Source organism: Bombus flavifrons, chromosome 5 (genome assembly GCF_040668555.2).
Source record: "Bombus flavifrons isolate JBK064 chromosome 5, iyBomFlav1_principal, whole genome shotgun sequence".
NCBI lineage: Eukaryota > Metazoa > Arthropoda > Insecta > Hymenoptera > Apidae > Bombus > Bombus flavifrons.
This window is the reverse complement of record NC_138446.1, coordinates 7,561,902-7,584,369: the sequence shown is the minus strand read 5'-3', so window position 1 is coordinate 7,584,369 and position 22,468 is coordinate 7,561,902. Positions and strand designations below refer to the sequence as shown.

The following is a 22,468-nucleotide window of genomic DNA, read 5'->3' as shown; positions in this document are numbered from 1 at the left end:
CACTTTATTTGTAAGTTACAGATATGGTTAAAAATATATAAACACATAACAATTATTCACAAAAGAAAAGTTTTTTCAATAACAAATAATAATAATACATTCAAGCAATATATTCGTTAACAAAATATACATAATACTTCATCGATGAACACACAACTTATGTATAATTTTGGCTATTTTACATACGTAATATATATATATATATATTTCGAATCTGGAACAAGATATATATAACTTTAATATTGGACCCTCCATTTCTATTATCTTCCAGATTGTTGTGTCCATATTTAAACGATGTAGCATATTAGATTTAAACATTCCGCAATATTTAATCAAATCTATATACATGTATCCTGATTCGAACAAGATAGTATTTACTTTTTATGTACTCTTTGATTTAAATATCACTAAATTTTGTATTATCCTTCTTATTATTTACAGTAATACTATCTTATTTTAATTGTTTATTAAAGTGGTAGAACAATCCCATTTCATAGATCTTTCGACAGCCATTTTCCACTTAGAATACCTTAAATCTCTTTCTGAAATATAAATATATGAAATTATTATTAACTTATTCTCTTTTGCATTCTATTCTTTTATTCAAAAGAGTTATTACCATCATCTCCAACTTCTGGTGAAAATGTTGTAACTTGTGACGCGTCTACATCGTTGATATCAACAATACCTACTCCAATACCAGCTAATATAGCTGCTCCTAATGCTGTTGTTTCTACCATATTGGGTCTCACTATATACATTATTAAAATGTTATTATTAAAATATAAGTGAAATATATATGTTCATTGCAGGTAAAGGTGATATCAATGAAAAATGTTACATACCAACATTTATTCCTGTTAGATCAGCTTGTAGTTGCATAAGCAAATTATTTACTGTCATTCCACCATCAACTTGTAAAGTTGTTAGTTTCGTTCCGGAATCTTTAATCATCGCTTCTAAAATATCTCTCGTCTGAAAACAGACAGCTTCTAATGCTGCCCGGACGATATGATATTGTTGCGTATCTTCAGTGATGCCGCAAATCACTCTAGAAAATGTACGCATCTTGTAATTTGCAATATCAAAAAACAGGAGTAGCGATCTTCTGAAATATTATTATTACGGTTTACTTACCCTCGTGCATCTTGTTGCCAATATGGTGCGTATAAACCAGAAAATGCAGGTACAAAATATACGTCTCCAGAATTTCTCACACTTTCTGCCATGTCTTGAGACTGTGTAATATTAGCGAATAGTTGTATATTATCACGTAACCATGTTAAAGCTGCCCCACCTATAGCTACTGAGCCTTCCAATGCATAAATTGCTGGTTCTTTACCCATCTTATATGCAATAGTTGTTATAAGACCCTGAGTCGAATCTACTTTCTAAAGTGATAAAATGAATTAGTTTTCAGTAAAACGTATATTACACAATATATTGATTGACAGAAATAAATACATACAACATTTCCAGTATTGTAAAGTAAGAAACAACCAGTTCCATAAGTAGCCTTTGCTTGCCCAGGCCTTAAGCATAATTGACCAAGAAGTGCTCCTTGTTGATCACCTACACACTTACATGCAAGGGTAAAGTATGTTAATTTAATCAATCAAATTTGAAACAAAATTAATAGCTGGATATATTATTTTAAATATTTACCCCTGCTATAGGTACACCAGCAAGAACTTCTGGATTAGAAACTATTCCATATACTTCAGCACTAGATCGTATTTCAGGCAGAATGTGTTGTGGAATTCCAAAAAATTGACATAACAGAGGATCCCATTTTAATGATTCAATATTCATTAACATTGTACGAGATGCATTTGAAACATCAGTTATATGTAACTGACCTTTAGTGAGATTCTATATGATACAAATACGATTTATTTCATTCAAAAATAAATTATGAGTAAATCAATTATTGTGATATTATGTAATAATATATGAATAAAAATAAATAAATGGACATACCCACATAAGCCATGTGTCAATTGTTCCAAAAGCACATCTTTCTTCATCAACTGCATGTTTAACAGATGGTACATTATCAATAAGCCAACGTATTTTGAGAGCACTAAAGTATGGTGACATTGGAAGGCCACAAATAGGTTTCAAATAATTTTTGTTTCTTGTTTTGTTAGGTACACTGTCTAATATACCTTCTAAAGTTGTGGTAGTTCTAATATCTAGCCATACTATAAAAATAATATTAATTTTATTTTAATACTCTTACATGTGTATAATATATGTTTAAATATATACGCTATGAATACAAAAATATCTTAATAATAAACCACATACTTTACCTATTGCATTGTGTAATGGTTCTCCTGTATTTTTATCCCACATTAAAGTAGTTTCTCGTTGATTGGTGATCCCAATTGCTTTAATATCTGATGCGCTCATACCGATATCTTTTAATTTTTCTATAGTCTTTTTGATACATTCTATAACAGCTTTTAAGATTTCTTTTGGATCTTGTTCCACCCATCCTTCTTGTGGATATTTTTGTTTAATTTCAATTTGGTGTGATGCTATTACTTTCCTACGTAAGACATCAAACACCTAAAAAAAAATACATTGCACTATGCTTTCTGTATTATACATAATTTTTCTACATATACTCTACTACTTATCATAAAATAAAGCTACAACAAATTTTATATAATTATAAATAAAAATTTAATGAAACAACGATCAAAGCAGCTTATAAATTTTAACTTACAAATTCATAAAAAGACCTAACAGAAATTAAAATAAAAATCTTAATGTGGAATATTGTTAAATAGGAAACTATCGTTCAGTTTAAAATAGTACAACATATCGTAAAGTAAATATTGTGGAGAAACAACCGATGAACACAGTCTGTATGAGTTCAAATTCCATTCAGAAATCTCAGTTGGCTGTCAGTTGTTTTCATTGTTTGAATTTAAACACAAATGAAGTTTACTTACTAAGAATCTAGCGCTACTCGTCCCTTCGTCAATTGCTCCTATGAATGGACCCGTGCGATTGATGTTTTCAGGCATATTCTTCCTTCTTTTTTTCACTTGAAGTTCGTTATTGGGAAAAATATTTAAGCATATATAATATTCACAGAATGACCTATGTTCAACCTTTATTCTATCATGTTACATAATGATACGCATGAAATATAAAACTTAATCAACGATAACAATGTACATTGCTAGTAAAATTAAACGAATTACTTATTCATTTTCTTTACCGCATGTTTCTTCATTGATCGCATTTCGAATCTATTTTATAGTAAACAGTACACTAATTTTTTACAACATTATAGTCTGTGAATAATAAAGAAAAAAATTAATGAAATATTTTAATATATCGCTTATTTCGTAAGTTTGTTAAATATGAGAGAAATAAATTTAAAAATTGACTCCACGTGGTGTCATTTTTTTTCCTTTTTACGTAAAGGTAATATGTATAGGAATATACATATAATATAATAGCTATAGAATAATATAAAAATTATGAATATTCACATTTTTTTCACAAAATTTAAATATAAAATGCTGGTAAAAAAATATATGTATATATGTACTAAAATGTAATCATTGTTAGTGATTACATTTTCTATCAATATATTCTTACTCATTTTTTTATTTTTAATTCCATTGCATATACAATAATTAGACAACAAAAAGTTTTTACTTCATCATTATAAAAATTAAACATTTGGTATTGTGCATGAAAACACGAATGTATTTATTCTTCAGAATTCCTAACAAGTAAATTCTTTCATTTATTTTAAGTATCGATACGTAGTTTTTACGTAAAAAGAGGTGTAAAAGTGTAAACATTTTTTTGTGGAATACAACTTTACTAGCGTTATTTGTATTCTAAGGTTTGCAATGAGAATGCTGCTTGACATCTCTGCATTATAGTAACTTTCTGCAAGCCAGCTAGTACCTATTTATCGCATTTCACTTTGCGTTACCGGTAAGGAAAGACGTACGTTTCGTGAGAGTAGTGGACAATTACTTGCCCAATGATAATTAAATTAGATTAAGTGGTCATCTCAGTGTCTAATATCCGTGAATTTCCAAATGTTTCAGGCAAATCACTAATAAACTGGCTTCGTAATACACGTTTATTACTTGGCCGGATTTCTTTATTACGGTAGAGTAAGTATTATGTATTTCGTGATATGTCGTGACTGCCCATACGAAACTCTCTGTCTCTCTCTCTCTCTCTCTCTCTCTCTCTCTCTCTCATTTTCTCTCTATGTATTTTCATCTTTTTCCTCTTCCCGTCTTTTTCTATCTGAATATAACGACAGCCTTAGATTACCTATTTCTTATTTCGATGTAGAAATACGCAAACATTATTTTTGATCTATGTAACGTGCATGCATTCATTTCGAAAAGGTTAGCGATCTTGTGACGTGTCAAGTGAATACTTCATTCCATATGGTGGTCACTAGCTCAACTACTCCGTGGTCATTGACATGCTGGCATTTAACTTAAATCCGTTTTCCCATTTCCCGTTTAATATATTAATCGTCACGAATTTCTATCTCTGTCTGCCAATTCTTACTACATTTGTCAGCCGCGAAATCATTAAGCAAGAATCTATGTTAAAAGACGATATTAAAAGGGAATTTTACAAAGAAATTTTTCGACGTCCAAATTCCTGTAATAATATATATGTTATATTTTTTTCATACTCTTTCCGTCATTTTCTTTTTCATTTATATTTACACTTTATATATTTGTTTAATGTTATCAAATGATCAGTTTAAGTGATGAAATTATACATACATATATGGAGAGCTGAGGATCATAGTGGTGTAAGTCATGAAAAATTCTGCATTTAGTAATTATACTATATTACTATTATATTTTTGAGAATTGAAATATACTATTGAATCCAAATTCTTAAAATCTCAACTTACACAACTATGATTCCCAATCCATTGTATGTGATTTCATATAATATAAATGTAAAGTGTTAACAAATATTGTAAATAAATTTGATAATGAATTAGATTAAGTGATTTCCTGTCTTTTGTTCTGAATTGAGTGCAATTTAATTTATGTATTTCAGATTTAAAAATTAAAGTATTATTCAATAAATTGCTTGTTATTTTATGTGTAATCTAAGAAATATATTAATAATTATTGATTACAGTGCTACTGTAAGGACTTGGCACGAAACAGGACAACCCCAACATGCAGCAGCAGTCAGTAATGGAAGAGGGAACGGCCTATGAGCCACCTACCTATGATGAGACATTCCCAGTTCTTCCTGAGTCAGCCAGTTCAAGTTCAGGAAAATTAAATATTTTCTCTATAAATAATAATTTACAACTTGGACGTATAACTATTACACAGGTACAAATTATTTAGTTGTAACACATGTATACTTCCTTTATAGTTGTATATTTCATTGCTACTATTTTGTTGTTTAGATGTTTCGTGTACCTGGAGAGGAACGCAAATTTGATCATAGTGACAAATTTGGAGAACGTGAATCTATACGTACATGTAAAACAATAATGAAAGAGACAAATACAATCATTGAAATAGCTACATCAAAAGATCAGTCTTTAACATTCCTAATAACTGGTAAACAAAATCAAGTGTTGGAAGCCAAGCGTCGAATTTTAACAACATTTCAGACGCAGGTTACATATTATAAATAAATGTAATACTAGAATTAGAATAGCAATTTGTAAAAACTTGAAATTTTTACTTGATAACTGCAGGCAAGCAAACAGATTAGCATTCCTAAGGATCATCATCGTTGGATTCTTGGAAAACAGGGGCAGCGTCTAAAAGATCTAGAAAAAACAACTGCAACAAAGATAAATGTTCCATCTGTGCAAGATCAGTCAGATACAATAACTATTACAGGAACTAAAGAAGGAATAGAAAAGGCTGAGCATGAAATTAGAGTGATTTCAGATGAACAGGTAAGAGTACTATATTTTAATTACATTATATTTAAATTGTAGTGAAAAAATAATATGGTTATATTATTTTGTATAACAATGGTTTTTTCATTAGTCAAGAAAAGCATTTGAAAGAATATCTGTGCCAAAAATATATCATCCATTTATACATGGTGCACATAATGAGAATCTCAGTGCCATGATGGCAGACACTGGTGCTCGAATTAATATTCCCCCTGCTTCTGTTCAAGAAGATGAAATCACCATTGCTGGTGAAAAAGAAGGTGTTTTAGCAGCAAAACAAAAAATTGAAGCCATTTATAGAGATATGGTATGGATGATTAGATAAAAATTATTATTAAGCAGAAATTGGTCTATATGTATTTCAGAATTAAACCCGCATTTCTGATTTAGGAAAAGAGATGTGCAATAGTATCAGTTGAAGTTCCAAAATCTCAGCACAAATACGTCATTGGTCCACGTGGTAGTACAATAGCAGAGATACTGCAAGTAACTGGTGTGAGTGTAGAAATGCCTGCACCAGATTCTCCTACAGGAACTATTACTCTTCGTGGACCTCAGGAAAAGCTTGGTCAAGGTAATTTGGAGCTTATGATCCTTTAAATAATTATAATATTGTTTTATTTTAATCCATTTCTTAACCGAATGTTATAGCACTAAATAAAGTATATGAAAAAGCGAATAGTGTTCGTACAGCTGTGGTGAAAGCACCCGTTTGGATTCATAAATATATAATAGGAAGGAAAGGAGTTAATATTAAACGTATTACGCAAGAAATGCCAAAAGTGAATGTAGAGTTCACTGGAAAAGAAGATAAAATCAAAATCGAAGGTCCTCCTGAAGAAGTAGAAAAAGCACAAAATGAACTTCAAGTGATGGCTAGTGATCTTATGTCTAAGCTCACTTTTACAGAATTAAATGTTGATCCTAGATTTTATAAACATATTATTGGAAAGAATGGATGTAATGGTAAGTTCTTTGAAATTTGTTATGTGACATATTTTGTATTAAAATTTTAGTTATTTTTTTCTATTTTTTAAATACATTTTTTATAGTAAACCGAGTAAAAGAAGGAACAGGTGTTGTAATTAATATCTCTGAGAATGATGGTAGTAACGTAATTCGTATTGAAGGAAATCTTGCTGGTGTGCTCCAAGCTCAAACGGTTTGTAATACTTCTTTTATGTTCTATGAATAACACATAATTTAAATTTTTTGTGTTATAATATTTCCGATTTGTTACAGGACTTAGTAGAAATGGTAAAAAAATTGGAGAATGAAAAAGAGAAAGATGTAATAATAGATCATCGTTATTACCCTAGTATTATTGGAAATAAGGGAGATAATATTAAAGAAATTAGAGATAAGTTCAATCAAGTACAGATCACTATTCCTGGTCCAGGTATGTAGCGTGATATATGTATGCAATAACTAGAACTCGGATTTATGCCAGGTACAAACATTTGAAAGACCTCGGCTCTTGTTGGCATTTAGCCAATAAGAGCTCAGTATGCATATTTAGAGTGTAGGTCATATTTATCATTTTCTATTGTAGCATATTTTCGTTGTTTTAAATATAAGACCACTAATCTAAAAGTTATTAAAAAGTTATAGTAAAAGGAATCCTATCTTCAAGTTCTGTATATTTTATATAAAAGTTATAATTTTAGGGGTAGTAATATTATTGTAGTATCGTAAACTATTATAATTAGTTTATTAATAATAATTGGATTAAACAGATTTTAATTAAACAGAAAACAATGGTTATTTAACATGAACTAATCGTAACAACGTATTATAATTAAGACAACTAAATAATTAATTAACAACTTTCGTCAACACAGATTCAAATCTTTCTCAACAACGCTAACGACACTATCTCGACAACGCAATCCGCACTCTCTGGCTTCTCAACTCATACTCCTGTTAATTCGTTTATCGTCCCTCAGCAACCCCTTGTCTTTTATCTTAGCCTCATATCTCTTGTCTTAGCCCCACCACGCACATGTTCAGCAACCGCTTGTTTATAATTCGCACGACACCCCCCAGGCTCCTCGTCCACGATACTACATTCGGCCATACCTGACACACATTTGCTCTCAGATGTGCTCATCATCGCTAATTACGCTCGCATCAACTTCAACAATGTCCCACTAATGTCTCATGTCTCTTGTTAAACGCCTTTCGCCAACAAGAGATCAGATTGACAGCTCGTTTTCGCACTACCTCAAATTTTCTCGTAGCTGTCTCATTCTCGCTTTTCATTCGCTCTTTAGAACTCGCGTTATGCCTTGATTGTTCGACTATTCAGACGGTGTCTGAAACTATATGTATTGTTATAACGTACGGCTCATCGTCTATCAGAACATTAGTCGAGAATTCTCTAAGTGTACAATTTCTTTCGGGACCGATACCGCGGAATTCAACAATTTTCTGACCTAATCTGGGCGCTCCAATTTTCACATACTGATCCGCTCGCATTAAAGTTAATTCGCTACCGGTGTCTATCAGCGCGCTCAATTCGAAATTTCCGATCTTAACGTCTTTACCACGCTTCGTCTGTAACAATCGCCACGCACTAGAAACAACTTTATAGGACTCGCTCAGGTTGTCTCACTTCGATGCGATGTGTCCGTACCCTCTACACTTAAAGCACTTAGGTCCTCTCGACTTATTCGAACATTCTGCACACACGCGTTCTTCGTCACCGCAATTATAACATCTTGTCTTCTTCACTACATCTCCAGATTGACTGAGCTTCTCATTGTCGATTTTGGCCGGCTTCGCAGTCGACTTTGCTCTGCGACACTTCTGTTCCTCGTACATGAGTAACCTTTTCCTTAACTCTGTGATGGACGTAGCACCGTACAGTGTAGATATGTTGCTTTCTTCGTCTACTATTCCGTCTATAATGTAATCCACTTTTGCCTCCTCTTCCATATCGGCATGGTTAACTATTTCAAGCATACGGTACATATAAGCCAAGCATGCTTCATCACTTCTCTTTTTGGTTTCTCTAAGTTTCTAATGCACTTGTCGACTATTCATCTTTTTAGAAAATTCTTTAATCAGTCCTCTCTTCAGCTCATGCCAAATCCTGGCATGGCACTCGAAGCTCGCAAATATTTTCGCTGATACTTTCAGCAGTCTTCTCGCGTAAATTGCCTTCTGTCCTACCGACCATATGCACGTGCTTGCGATTTCCTCGAACGACTCGAACCATCGCTCGACATTTTCGCTTTTATCACTACTAAACGACTCTAACGCGCCTTCAACGTCTTTGAAGCTCAATGTCGAACCAACATATGTCTCTTGATAGCGATCATCACAGTCCTGGTGCACCGCTTGCGTGCCTCTCTTGCATTCTCTCACATCTTTTTTATCATCTTCGTTCTCACCTTCGTCGTCACCTTCTTCCTCCAACGATGTATCGTTACTTTCCATGGCCGCCTACAGTCGTGCGCGTAGTTCGATTTTTCTTCCCGTCGTCTTCAACCCCAAATTAGCGAGGCGCGCTCTCAACTCTTTCGCTTTCAATTTCTCGAGATTTTCCTTTTCATCTCGATCGCGCTCAGCTCCCTGTGCGCTTCCTATGTCTCGCTGGTCCATTGACCCTTCACCGCTTGTTGATGTTATTATAGATAGTGATTCAACTCAGTTTCAACACAATTTTACAATTACTACACGGATAGTTCTGTTAAACGTTTCGTTTTCTGTCTTGTTTAATCCTGGCACGAGCCCCCATATGTAGTATTGTAAACTATTATAATTAGTTTATTAATAATAAATAGATTAAACAGATGTTAATTAAACAGAAAACAATGGTTATTTAACATGAACTAATCGTAACAACGTATTATAATTAAGACAACTAGATAATTAATTAACAACTTTCGTCAACACAGATTCAACTTTCTCTCAACAATGCTAACAACACTATCTCGACAACGCAACCCGCACTCTCTGGCTTCTCAACTCATACTCCTGTTAATTCGTTTATCGTCCCTTAGCAACCCCTTGTCTTTTGTCTTAGCCCCACCACGCACATGCTCAGCAACCGCTTATTTATAATTTGCACGACACCCCCTAGGCCCCTCGACCACGATATTACATTATACTTATAAAACAGAAAATATAGAAAGACTTAAAAGAAATAATTAAACAAATTGTTTATTTATAGGTGAAAAAGGAGATATAGTAAAAATTAGAGGGCCTAAAGAGGATGTAGATAAGTGCCATAAATATTTAATGAAATTAGTAAAAGAACTCAATGAACATAATTATGTCTTAGAGGTACCTATTTTCAAGCAGTTCCATAAGTTTGTCATTGGAAAAGGTGGAGTCAACATTCGTAAAGTTGGTATTCAAATATCTTATCTTAATCATGCATACGTAATTATTATTTTGAAACATAAATTATAAATAAAATAATTGTCCGTATTTATAATTTAGATCAGAGAAGAAACACAAACTAAAATCGAGTTACCTGCCGAAGGTGAGAAAAGCGATGTTATAACCATCACTGGCAAGAAAGAGAATGTAGAAAAAGCTAAAGAAATGATTCAAAAAATACAAAATGAATTGGTAATGTTTATATCGTTATATTACAAAAATATTAAGTTGTTAATTGTGTGATTGCATTGAGTAAATGTTTTACATTAGGCCAATATTATTATGGATGAAATAGTAATTCCACCAAAGTTTTACAATTCTCTTATTGGTACTGGTGGAAAATTAATTCACTCTATTATGGAAGATTGTGGTGGTGTTGCAATTAAATTTCCTACAGCAGAGAGTCGGAGTGATAAGGTAAAGAGTTTAATTTAAATTATTAACACTAAACATTAATCTAGCTGTGTTCTTTATAGGTAACTATTAGGGGGCCTAAAGAAGATGTTGAGAAGGCAAAACAACAGTTGCTTGAGCTTACAAATGAAAAACAATTGTCCAGTTATTCAGCTGAAGTACGTGCCAAAGTACAACATCATAAATTCCTTATTGGAAAGAATGGTGCCAATATTAAAAAGGTTTGTGAGCTAACTTATTGCATATCTTATATTACATAATTATATATTAATTATAATTTATCAGGCTTTATTTATTCTAGATAAGAGAATCCACAGGGGCACGTATAATATTTCCAACGGAAGCAGATCAGGATAAGGAAATAATTACGATTATGGGAAAGAAAGAGGCTGTTGAAAAAGCTAAAGCTGAACTAGAAGCTACAATTAGCGAAATCGTAAGTCTTTAATTATTTTAAAATTCGCTTTAACTTAAAATTATTCTTCATTATCTGGATCAAATTATTGTTTATGTTTCATCTGTTTTATAGGATAATATTACTGAAGGTGAAATTCGCATTGATCCGAAGCACCATAGACATTTTGTTGCTCGGAGAGGAGGCGTATTACATCGTATTGCAGATGAATGTGGAGGAGTACAAATTTCATTTCCGAGAGCTGGTGTCGATAGTGATCGAGTAATTTTAAAAGGATCGCATGAATGTATAGAAGCAGCGAAGCAACGAATGCGTGAAATTGTACAAGAATTGGTAAGTTTTGTCTTCTTGTTTCTTTTAATTTCGTAATTATTTTATACATAAATTATGTGTGTTGTTTCCTAGGAATCAATGGTAACAGAAGAATGCATAATACCTCAAAAACATCATCGTACAGTTATGGGAGCAAAGGGACGTAAAGTGCAGATGATTACATCTGAGTATGATGTACAAATAAAATTCCCTGATCGGGATACATATGGTTGGTATAAAAAATTTCCTTTAAAAGGGTTACAGGAATGTTACCAGTTTAGAGTTACAAGCTTTTGATTGGAATATTCATATTTTAGATGAACAACGTGTAGCAGAACAAATGAACGGTGAGAATGGTGAAGTTCCCGAAACTGTTTCAGCGTGTGATGTTATTCGCATTACTGGGCAACCAGAAAATGTAGCTGCTGCTAAACAAGCGTTGCTTGATCTAGTACCAATTACGATAGAAGTTAGTACTTTTATCGATGAATTTACATATCAAATAATTTGACAAATGACGAAAAGTTGCATAAATTATAATATTATTTTTAGGTGGAAGTGCCGTTTGATCTTCATCGCTCTATAATAGGTCAAAAGGGTCGTGATGTGCGGGAACTAATGAATACATATGATGTTCATATCATGTTATCTCCAGCGGAGGAAAAACTTGATTATATTAAGGTATATGCGATATAATGTTTAATATCAAAGTGTAACATCAATGTACTGTTTAATATTAGACTAATATTATATTCTATTTAGATTTCTGGAACACCACCGTGTGTTGAAAATGCAAAACAAGCTATACTCGATAAGTGTAAAGCTTTGGAAGCTGAACGTCAAGATAGAGCTTTGAAATCGTTCGAATTAAAGGTACGTTTGCTTATATTTATAAATAAACATTTTAAAATAAAACAACGCATTTTATTTTAGATTGAAGTTGATCCAGAATATCATCCAAAGATAATTGGACGAAAAGGGGCCGTGATTAATAAAATACGTAGTGATCATGATGTTCAAATTAATTTTCCACGTAAAGGTGATCCAGAAGAACATATCATTACAATCACTGGTTATGAAAAAAATGCTTGCACCGCAAGAGACGATATCATGAAAATTGTTAACGAATTAGTAAGTATATTATTTGTCTAAAATATCATTTTCTTTTTAAATCAATATTTTTTATTAAAATATCACTTTTTGTATATAATGATTATTAATGAAAACTACTTTTTTTCGTATAATTTAGAATGACTTGACGAAAGAAGAAGTGCATATAAATGCTGCTGTGCATTCGCGTTTAATCGGTTCGAAAGGGAGGAATATCCGTAAAATAATGGATGAGTTTAAAGTTGATATTAAATTTCCAAGGAAAACCGATCCTGATCCCAATATTGTAACAATTGTGGGTACGGAAGAAAATGTAGCTGATGCAAAAGATCGTTTATTGAATTTAGAAGAAGAATATGTAAGTTCACTACGGACCATACAGGGTGGTTGGTAACTGGTGGTACAAGCGGAAAGGGGGTGATTCTACGTGAAAAAAGAAGTCGAAAATATAGAATAAAAATTAAAAAAAAATTTTTTTTTTTTTTTAATTTTTCCATCGAGACAACGATCTACAGTGAGATCCGTTATAACGTACCGCACGCGTACCGAGCGAAAATTCAAAGTCGATTTTCTCGAAAACAAAGCCTCAAACGAAAAATTTTTATTCTATATTTTCCACTTCTTTTTTCGCGTAGAATCACCCCCTTTCCGTTTGTACCACCAGTTACCAACTACCCTGTATATACAAATTTTTATAAATTATGATAAAAAGATTCTCTTTATATAATATTTATTAAATTTCAGATTCAAGACGTTATAGAAAATGAGTACCGCGAAAATTTACGTTCACCTCAACGCGACGAAAGGAATTCTGGAAATTCCGGGTTTGTAGTGAAAGGAGGACCTTGGGAGCAGCAACAACAAAGTGCTCCGAACACCGCTAGCGTTGAAGAATTTCCGCAATTTGCCGGATATTCTCACGTACCTGTAACTAATCCTGATGGTCCTTGGGGTGTGAAACGTTAATACTTAAATAGTGTAAAAATCAATGAAACATATGAGATAACATTATATGGTAACTTTCCTCTGACAAACCATACAGAAGGGTACATACATTAGTGCTAGGTGGTTCCCTGTTCCATTACTGATGTTGCTGCATACGACCTGGCCACTCTATTGGACTCTGATACTGGTTTACTACATAACGTTTGACGATGGTGTTTATATTTACAGTTCATATACTAATTACCTATGTATCTGTAACTGTAACGCATGATTTTAGGTTGATTGCCATGTTAGAAATATTCACACATACAGTCAGACGCAAATTGCGCGTAATTTCATTTGTCACAGAAATATCCAATTTCTTCATAACTTTTATTGCTGCTGATATGCCTTTCAGGTACAGATATGTTGTACTTAAGACTGTGGCTTCGTAGGAACTAATTTTTTATGTATATTATATATATCTCAGATTGTCTCTATCCGTATGGATTGCGTGGTTAAATGCGTTTGCGTTTAACCAAGCATGTTTTGTTAATTTATTTATATTTTTTGTACATATAAATTGCATTTTTTTGTTATGTTGGACTTAAGTGGAACTGTTTTTGAACCACATTATAATAATATTAGAGTCTACACAAATTTTTTGCGAAATGTGAAACTTTAAGGTCTTTCTAAGGAAAACGTTCCTAGTATAATTTCCTGCTTTTTTATAGCTAGTATAATTAATAAGATCGCTTTATACTCGTCAAATTTCACTGCGCTATAAAGCGAATGAATCTGCCAACAAAAGATAAATATGGTCATGTATATTATTAAATGCTGGATTTAATGTGCATTGGGGAACATAATCTTTAGAAGGCCTTGCTATTTTTGTACTGCTCTTGTGCAGTCATCAAAGACGAGACACGAGATCATTGGCGTCATTAAAAGAAAAGAATCATGAATATTTATAATGCAAGCGATACGTCGTATTCTTTGAATAGCTAATTTTATTTATTCTTTCTATTTTACTGTTTGCTGTATGATGTGCAAATTTTTGCATTCTACTATTTATGAGGCCAACTAGCTAAGAAAAAGATATTCGGTTCAAGTGCCTTGTCTATTTTCTTCAAGACAGCTCATTTCAATTGTTGGAGGAATGTGAATATTAGATTATACATAATTATATATAAATATACATATATATATATATACACACACACATATATATATGTATACACTATATAAATATTGATAATAATTACATTATTATTATTATTATTATTATTATTATTATTATTATTATTATTATTATATATATAATCGATATGATAGCTATTGTACTACAGGTACAATAATATACTACTATCACAAATAAAATAATAGATACTATCGTGTATACAGAAATTCATCTATATTTTTTAGATTTACAGTAATTTTTATAAAACTACTTGGTACGACGACTTATATGTCATCTCCAATGCATGGTTTATACAAAAATGCCAGAATTAGCAATTTTAATATGCTTAGTTTTGGCTAAAAATTTGATAGATGCTGTGCATGAATGTACCTTTTCTAATGAATTATAAATACAAAGTAATTGTAATTATGAAATAATATTCTCTGTACACATTATGTCATGATACATGAATTCTACTGTAACAATATATATACATAATTAATCTATTGTTAAAATAGTGTTATTTTTTCCTTCTATTCTCTACAGTAATAACTTTAAATTTTATAAATTTTAATACAATACATTTGTAATTACCTACTATAATATGTTTGAGAGTTGTGCTTTTTTTAATTGCTGTACAAATCCTTCATTAGGTTTAATACAATTTCTTACACTTTTTACTTTATTATATGCATCATCATAAGATATTTTTTCGTAAGCCATTATATAAGATATAACAATTGCTGGTGAGCGAGATACACCAGCATTACAATGTACAAGAATATTTTCATCGCGATGTTCGTGTATGATTTTAATGCATTTCTTAATTGCTACGAGTAAATCAGACTCAGGTAAATCTAACAAGTCACAATAATAATATTTGATGTCATCAAATTTTACTGATGCATCAATACCAATGCTTAAAACATGACAAATTTTACGCTTTTGCAAGATTTCTTTGCTTACAACAGGATCTTGGGAACTTAGGAATAGTCCTTGTATTACATGTGCAATCTGTAAGTCTGGTCTATCATCTATGACAAATGGCGTAGCAGTAGAGGACAATTCTGTATTTATTCCATCAATCTCTACATATTTTTGACCAAGCGTGTTGGTTACAATGGTCTTGCATTTTTTTAATTGTAATTTTTTACTTTTTATTAGACTGTTTAGGTCCATTGTCAATGTACTTTACTAGTACTTAAAAAAAAAATAATTGAATTGATTAAAAAATATTATTTGGTGATATTTGTATACATTCCTAGATGTATATTATACTTCGGTTTCATCTAATGGTATGACTATTTCGTCATCGGATATTTTATATTTTATAATATGTTTATCTAAGTACTCTTGGTCATATCCTACATTTAAAAGGTATAAACCATTTGCCGGGACTGTCCGTAAAATAGGTAGAAAATTGTTATGGCCAGGAACTTGTAACATTACGGTTATATCTTTTTCTGTTATTTTACCTGTACCTAAAGCAATTAAAGTAGTTACAATTCGTCTAACCTACAAAAAATAATTTATTAGAAAAGCACACATATTGCAAATAAAAGTATTAATATCATTAACACATCTATTGTAATGTACATTACATACATTCTCTCTTATATAAAATAATATTTATTAATTATACCTGCTTATATACAAAAGATCTTGATGAACATTTAAATTCCCAAAATTCAAAATTTTCAGAGAGAGGATCAAATGGCATAAGTGGAGAACCTTTCTCAAAAGTTAAACTGCACAAATTCTTTACATAATTAATTGGTTTGTAAGATATAGTTTTTCCAGAAAATGTTCTGAAATCTTTTGTTCCCATAAAAAGTTGTGTTGCACGTTTTATTCTTTCAGTATCAAAAATATCTGACCTGTAACAAATACTTCATAAGATTGATAACAAATTTTTAATTTATAAAACACTAAACATTGTCCATAGACATAAGTTATACCTAAGGTGCAGACAATAATCCTTTTCTATTATAGGAATTTTGTGATCATTGTTATTCTTAGCTCTCAGAACTCTATAAAGATAAGTTCTAGAATTTGCACATTGTCTTACATGAAATGTATCCTTTACTGGAATTACTTCCAATACCCTTGAAACGATATATTATTAATTTTTAATGATCAAAAAATATAGGAATTATTAAATATTTGGTTACCTTATATTGTGACCGCAGTTAATAAGATACCGATTAACATATTTAAGTGCCGTGTCAGGATTGTAGATACTATTATATTTATTTTCTACATCAATATGAGCTAAATTATGTATCGCATGTACACCATAATCTGTTCTATAAATTTGATTCATCAATATTAATCACATACCTGTATATAATTAATATCTTGCAATATAATATCAAATAAAATTGACAATATGTAGAAACATTACCTACTACAGCAACTTAATCTTGGCCATACTACACTCTTTGGAACCAATGTTGAGAAAGCACTTTCTATAGCACCTTGAATGGTATCAATATCAAATATCTGAATATTTGCATTTTTAACTATATTTTTTTGCATTCCACTAAACATACAAATAAAATAAAAGTAATAAAAGATACGTATTTTATATATATATACACATAATTTGTATTCTAATATCTTAAAATCTGGTATTATAGAAAATTTCATTTTTAAATTCTATATTTTATTCTTTACCTACTGTAATCTGTATAGAAATACAAAAAATATAATTTTTTAGAAGTAACTTCAAACATGAATGTGAGTTCATATAAATTATTAAAAATAGATATATGATTATGATTATAAATGATATGATTAATTGTACCTGTATAGTGTACCAAGATATGAAAATTTAATAAAATATCTTGTCATTTTTTTAAATTTAAAACGACTTTTCAATCACTTAATATAAATTGAACAATTAGTAAAATTTATGATATACAACTTATCTTTAAAAAGCTAACCTCAAAATATGCACAAATGTATACACATTTACCGGTACTCCACTATCTGTGCACGTGCTACATGCTTGTAAATACCTATTACATGTCTGCAAAATGTATACTTAGAGAATAAAAATGAAATAAATGTAATATAAAAAAATACATCAATAATTATTTATTATTAAGAAATTTTAAATTCATATATTTGTTATAATTTAGTTTTTGTATATTTTGTGTACTTGTTGGATTATACCAGGCTAATATTATATCTGAAACATTGACTAATGTACGGATGGAGCAGCAAATACTTTTACTATTACTACTACTATTCGTTATAATTTATTATTATAAAAATACATTAATACTTTCATATATGTACATATATATATATATATATATATATATTGGCAAAAGGAAAGAACATAATGAGAAAGGAAATTGATATCTCTTTTTACAAAATTTATTTTTTGTTTCAATTATTGTAATTATAGTAAAACGATAAAAAATGACTATAAATATCTTTTATCCATTCTTATCGAATTACTATCAATTTTTTGTTAACTTATTTAATTTAGTTTAAATTATCTATACTTACTGCAATAAAAATGAAACAATATAAAAATGAAATATTCTATTCAATTGATCTCTAAAGATATAAAATAATGCATGAAACAAGCTCAGCTCGCGTAATAAAATAATCATAAACTTATGCATGCATCCAGTGATTAAATCAAAATGTTTGTATAATTTATGAAATAACTCGTACCATATTTAATCGATTCGTTTATAATTAAGAAAGCAGTTTATTTAATTCGATTAGTTCAATCTAGTACGTTAGTTTAGCATAACAATGAAGGCAAAATTCGTTTGGTGGTGGAAAATTATCAAACAATATTTAACAAATTGTACTATCCACGGTGTTAAATATCTTGTGAACGATCAGCTTTCGTATATAGAAAGGTAAACGCGTCTATTTAAAAATTATTATTTATAAAAATCACAATTAACACTATTAACATGTACCGATGCAATGTTTTAAGTTTCCCTTCTTTTTTTTATGTAGATTGAAAATTTATAATATGAAATATACAATTAATATAGTGGGATAGAAATAATTTTAATTAAATAATGACGAAGGAACTTTACATTTTTACAACTAATTTACAGATTATTTTGGCTAATTTTTTGTGCACTGTCTTGGTACGGTTGTGCAAATATGATTAAGGATGTAGTGAGAAATTATATTCAATATCCTGTTGCTTTAACTACCGAGACTACATATGTTAATTGGCAAACATCCTTTCCTACGGTTGCTTTTTGCATTACTTCCACTTCCGCCATTAAAAAATATTTCAAAAGGTACGTTAAAATTTTAGTTTAAGAAATATTTTGCCATTTTACATTATGATTAAAATTTAATTACAGGAAATTTGTATTACTATTAAGCAATTTAAAATATTATTATATTTGAAATCGTAATTACTTATATTACAAATTAAAATATAAAAAATTTGTTATTTTCTAAATGATATCTGTCCTTTTTTTAAGAAACCCGGGGTTGTTCACCAATTATTCCAACCCGAATTTCCTCCGTGCATCGACGGAAGATCTTTTGTCTCTTTATCAAGAGGTGAATGATTATTAATTTTCTTGCAGTTAGATATATCACACCTATCGGGCGCTAAAGTTGAAATACTGCAAATATGTATCTCTCTACCTTTATTTATCACAGATGCGTGTTCCTTGCGAAGAATTCTTAGCGGAATGCACGTGGAACAACGTAAAATTCGACTGCTGCACTGAATTTCAGGAACTGAGGAAAACTGGCGTAGGATATTGCATCGCGATGAATACGTTCCATTTAAAAACCGGCGTACATTTCTTTGTGAATCGCACCGTGAAGTACGGCGATCTTATCGTCGATATTCGATTAGATGCAAAGATGAAGAGATATCTTTTCGCTGGATTCACAGTTCGTACTTGTTTTTTTAATAATATTTCTATTCAGTTAACTGGTTTACTTTTTAATAAAAAACTAGTATAATTATAGAATTAGAACTTAATGAAAACGAATTAATTTTAGTTGGGTCGATTTTAGTCTCTGTAAATATAAACATGATATGCTTAATTTTTAATAAAAAGAGCATTAAAAATAGATCTATAAATAAAAAATTGTTATATTTAATAATATCTGAGTGGCGACTTAACTCGCCCTACTTAAAAGGTTGGTTAACAAGTTAATTAATTTAATGTTAATTTTATTTAAAAAATATTAGCTATAATTCGGTCATTAATTTAATACTTAAACAAGTAAATCACTTCCTCACGTGTTTTTGGAAGAGTAAACAATAGAAGGAACAATATTGGGTGATCCAAAAGGAAGTATTGATCAGAGAGTTACAGTTATCCTTAAAGAAATACGGCAGCGCGTAATTAAGGTTTTTTTTAAAAGTCAAAGCAAATATATAAACAAAGATTTAAAGTATCTAAACATAGTCTGATCTTTTGATAAAATGTTCCATGTGCATTACAGTTAGCTTCATCAATTATCTGAGGACGTGTTCATATGATATACAATACACCATTAATGAATCATCAAGCAGCTTTAAAGAAACACAAATTGATAAAATTTGATCCTTCTTATATCCTCGAGACAATTAGTTAAAGGCTTTAAAATGTAATACTAATCATTTAAAATGTAACACTAATCAAACATGTTTCTTCAAAAGTAGTTTTTAATTATAAGTTCAATGCACAAAATGGTACGTATTACTTTATAAATCAAACTAGAGAGCCTGTTATAAATTACTATATTGGTTTTACTATAATACTGTTTCAAAATAAAAAGAAAAGAAATACTCGATACAAAAATTATACACTTACAGGTACATCTTTTGAATAATTTGAAGTTACCAATGCTTAACAATGTGGGGATGGACGAGATACGTATAAAAGCCGGGAAAACAACCCGAGTCGAGTTCATAATGAAAGACACGTTCAACGAGGTTGGCGTGAAGAATATTGCTGCTGAGCACAGGGGCTGTCGGTTTCGCGACGAAATACGAGCGAACAATCTATTTAACATTTACAGTAGCGACTCGTGTTATCTGGAAGTACGTCAATCTTTCTTTTTTGTCGTAACTACACCGATGTGTTTTCGAATATGCAATAATCCTTGCCCATTGTTGGCCGACGGAGCTTGATTTATATGTCGACACTAATAAATTAAGTGGTATTTATCGCTAGGTAATCATAGAACGAATGATAAAGCTTTGCGGGTGCGTGAATTTTTATTATCTCGTACCCCAAGGGGCAAGAGCTTGCAACGGCACCGAGACGGTCTGCATAATAGCCAATAAAACGAATATCGACTTGCAATCGCTCAAAGACGAAGGATGTCTTCCGGATTGCGAAGGGACTTTGTTGCTCGTGTACGAATTCTATAAAAATATTATGCTCGGATCGAAAGTTTTGCATGAGATAGTACAGTTCCCTTTATTTTATGTATGAACACGTTTGAACGCATTTGTGGAGTTGAAGAAAGGCATTAATTGAAAGACAATTAGCGTAGAATATCTTGAAAATATTAAAATATCCTAAGATCGCTTGTATCGTACAATGCAGCACTCATTCTTTTGAAAGTAATTATTTTATCTCTTCTAAGCACTATATTAGACACAAAATATCTGTTAATTTGTATTTGTTTACAAATTAATTTATGATGCTTTTAAGTATAAGTGGTATTTTGTATTGCAGAAATCGATTGGAACCTTCTGAATATGATACTCCGAGTCAAATGTATGCACGACTTCATTTTACCTTGCTATCACATCCAACGGTGCGTTATCGTCGATATGTGGTTAACGATCTTTTAGATGTTATAGGTAAACGATTAACAATAGTAATTAATAGTAACAATTATTTAGTCCTTTGTAATAAAATATTATAGATGTAGAGGAAGAATATTTCTCGCGCATTTTTTTTTGCAGATCTTTTCATTATCAGCGCTATTTTTATCAACTATTAAACAAGCTGTTCTTCCGACATTGACAAAGCAATTGGGAAAACATAATCACATAAATTAATGGAACATTACAACCATATAATTATAACCATACTGCCAGAATAAAAGAAAAATTTATTTTATAAAGTAACAAATTTTCTCTTTGAGATAAAGATATATACAGACCGTAAAATAATTAGTATATTGAATTACTCATTATTATTTTCCTTGATTATTAATTGTTTGACATATGAATTCCTCTACTATGATTACCATGTAGGCAAATTTTTATTTTTGATATTTGTATGGACATAAAGGTAGAATGGAGAAGTTAGTATCCATTATATTACAATAACCAAACAAATTTGACTTTATATTTGTAATAAGCTCTTCTGATATTTCAAATATTATTATATGTTTCTAAAATTTGTCAATGTCTGAAACATCTTGTACCATATTATCTTACAACGTTACGTTATCTGATTGTTTGTTATTTTTAGTTTCTGTTGGAAGTGCGGTTGGTCTCTTCATGGGTGCCAGTATCTTAAGCATCTTCGAGTTACCGTATTGGTTATTCGTTCGTCGAGACAGAATAGCGTAAAATCCAAATCTTCATGAATTAAAGTATTAGAACGTGGACAAAGAACGATTTATGTGACCGTGTCAGTTATTGCTTTTTTTAGCGTTAAAGTTAGCTGTTGCACAGGCTTAGCATGCGTAATAGAATGAAGAGACAGAGCAAACATTACGATGTTTACACGTACTCGATAGTAGCGTAATCCGAATCATGTGGCGCACAGATCTTTCGTCTCGTTACCGCTTTATCTCAGCACTGATTGTCGGTAAATAT

The 22,468-nt window shown here is 30.8% G+C and overlaps 5 protein-coding genes across 13 annotated transcripts; 2 read left to right on the top strand and 3 right to left on the bottom strand.

Annotated features, from left to right (window-relative positions):
- Positions 1–2: 2 nt before the first annotated feature.
- On the bottom strand, positions 3–3,428 carry Gk1 (Glycerol kinase 1). The gene is made up of 9 exons (XM_069114026.1): positions 2,964–3,428; positions 2,316–2,574; positions 1,981–2,204; positions 1,666–1,872; positions 1,469–1,579; positions 1,138–1,391; positions 846–1,051; positions 620–751; positions 3–542 (listed from the first exon to the last, which is right to left on the bottom strand). Exons 1-9 carry the CDS (start codon positions 3,036–3,038, stop codon positions 457–459), a joined length of 1,554 nt encoding a protein of 517 aa, XP_068970127.1. The 5' UTR covers positions 3,039–3,428; the 3' UTR covers positions 3–456.
- Positions 3,429–3,920: 492 nt separating this feature from the next.
- Positions 3,921–14,469, top strand: Dp1 (satellite-binding protein 1 Dp1). Of its 3 annotated transcripts, none has more exons than XM_069114021.1 (23): positions 3,921–3,981; positions 4,086–4,154; positions 5,161–5,363; positions 5,441–5,656; positions 5,738–5,944; positions 6,039–6,254; positions 6,338–6,521; positions 6,599–6,913; positions 7,000–7,109; positions 7,190–7,346; positions 10,125–10,300; positions 10,397–10,528; positions 10,607–10,753; positions 10,813–10,908; positions 11,052–11,186; positions 11,280–11,498; positions 11,571–11,706; positions 11,795–11,946; positions 12,030–12,158; positions 12,240–12,350; positions 12,411–12,608; positions 12,727–12,945; positions 13,332–14,469. In XM_069114021.1, exons 3-23 carry the CDS (start codon positions 5,202–5,204, stop codon positions 13,551–13,553), a joined length of 3,639 nt encoding a protein of 1,212 aa, XP_068970122.1. In that variant the 5' UTR covers positions 3,921–3,981; positions 4,086–4,154; positions 5,161–5,201; the 3' UTR covers positions 13,554–14,469. The 3 variants fall into 3 exon arrangements, with proteins under 3 accessions (XP_068970122.1, XP_068970120.1, XP_068970121.1); XM_069114019.1 differs by having other exon boundaries at positions 10,813–10,971; XM_069114020.1 differs by having other exon boundaries at positions 3,948–3,969; positions 10,813–10,971.
- Positions 14,470–14,803: 334 nt separating this feature from the next.
- Positions 14,804–15,870, bottom strand: LOC138180302 (dual specificity protein phosphatase 19). Its single transcript, XM_069114036.1, has one exon. It carries the CDS (start codon positions 15,868–15,870, stop codon positions 15,289–15,291), a length of 582 nt encoding a protein of 193 aa, XP_068970137.1. The 3' UTR covers positions 14,804–15,288.
- Positions 15,747–20,617, bottom strand: LOC138180301 (tRNA pseudouridine synthase A). 7 transcript variants are annotated; one of them, XM_069114033.1, is made up of 6 exons: positions 20,499–20,617; positions 17,096–17,233; positions 16,863–16,997; positions 16,650–16,796; positions 16,334–16,580; positions 15,747–16,206 (listed from the first exon to the last, which is right to left on the bottom strand). In XM_069114033.1, the coding sequence occupies exons 1-6, from the start codon at positions 20,504–20,506 to the stop codon at positions 15,964–15,966; spliced, it is 918 nt and encodes a 305-aa protein (XP_068970134.1). In that variant the 5' UTR covers positions 20,507–20,617; the 3' UTR covers positions 15,747–15,963. The 7 variants fall into 7 exon arrangements, with proteins under 7 accessions (XP_068970134.1, XP_068970132.1, XP_068970133.1 ...); XM_069114031.1 differs by lacking the exon at positions 20,499–20,617 and adding an exon at positions 17,498–17,555; XM_069114032.1 differs by lacking the exon at positions 20,499–20,617 and adding an exon at positions 17,498–17,555 and having other exon boundaries at positions 16,334–16,568.
- ppk13 (pickpocket 13) lies at positions 18,258–22,464 on the top strand. Its single transcript, XM_069114037.1, has 7 exons — positions 18,258–18,974; positions 19,164–19,245; positions 19,348–19,587; positions 20,501–20,728; positions 20,862–21,046; positions 21,372–21,499; positions 22,119–22,464. Exons 1-7 carry the CDS (start codon positions 18,832–18,834, stop codon positions 22,217–22,219), a joined length of 1,107 nt encoding a protein of 368 aa, XP_068970138.1. The 5' UTR covers positions 18,258–18,831; the 3' UTR covers positions 22,220–22,464.
- Positions 22,465–22,468: the final 4 nt, after the last annotated feature.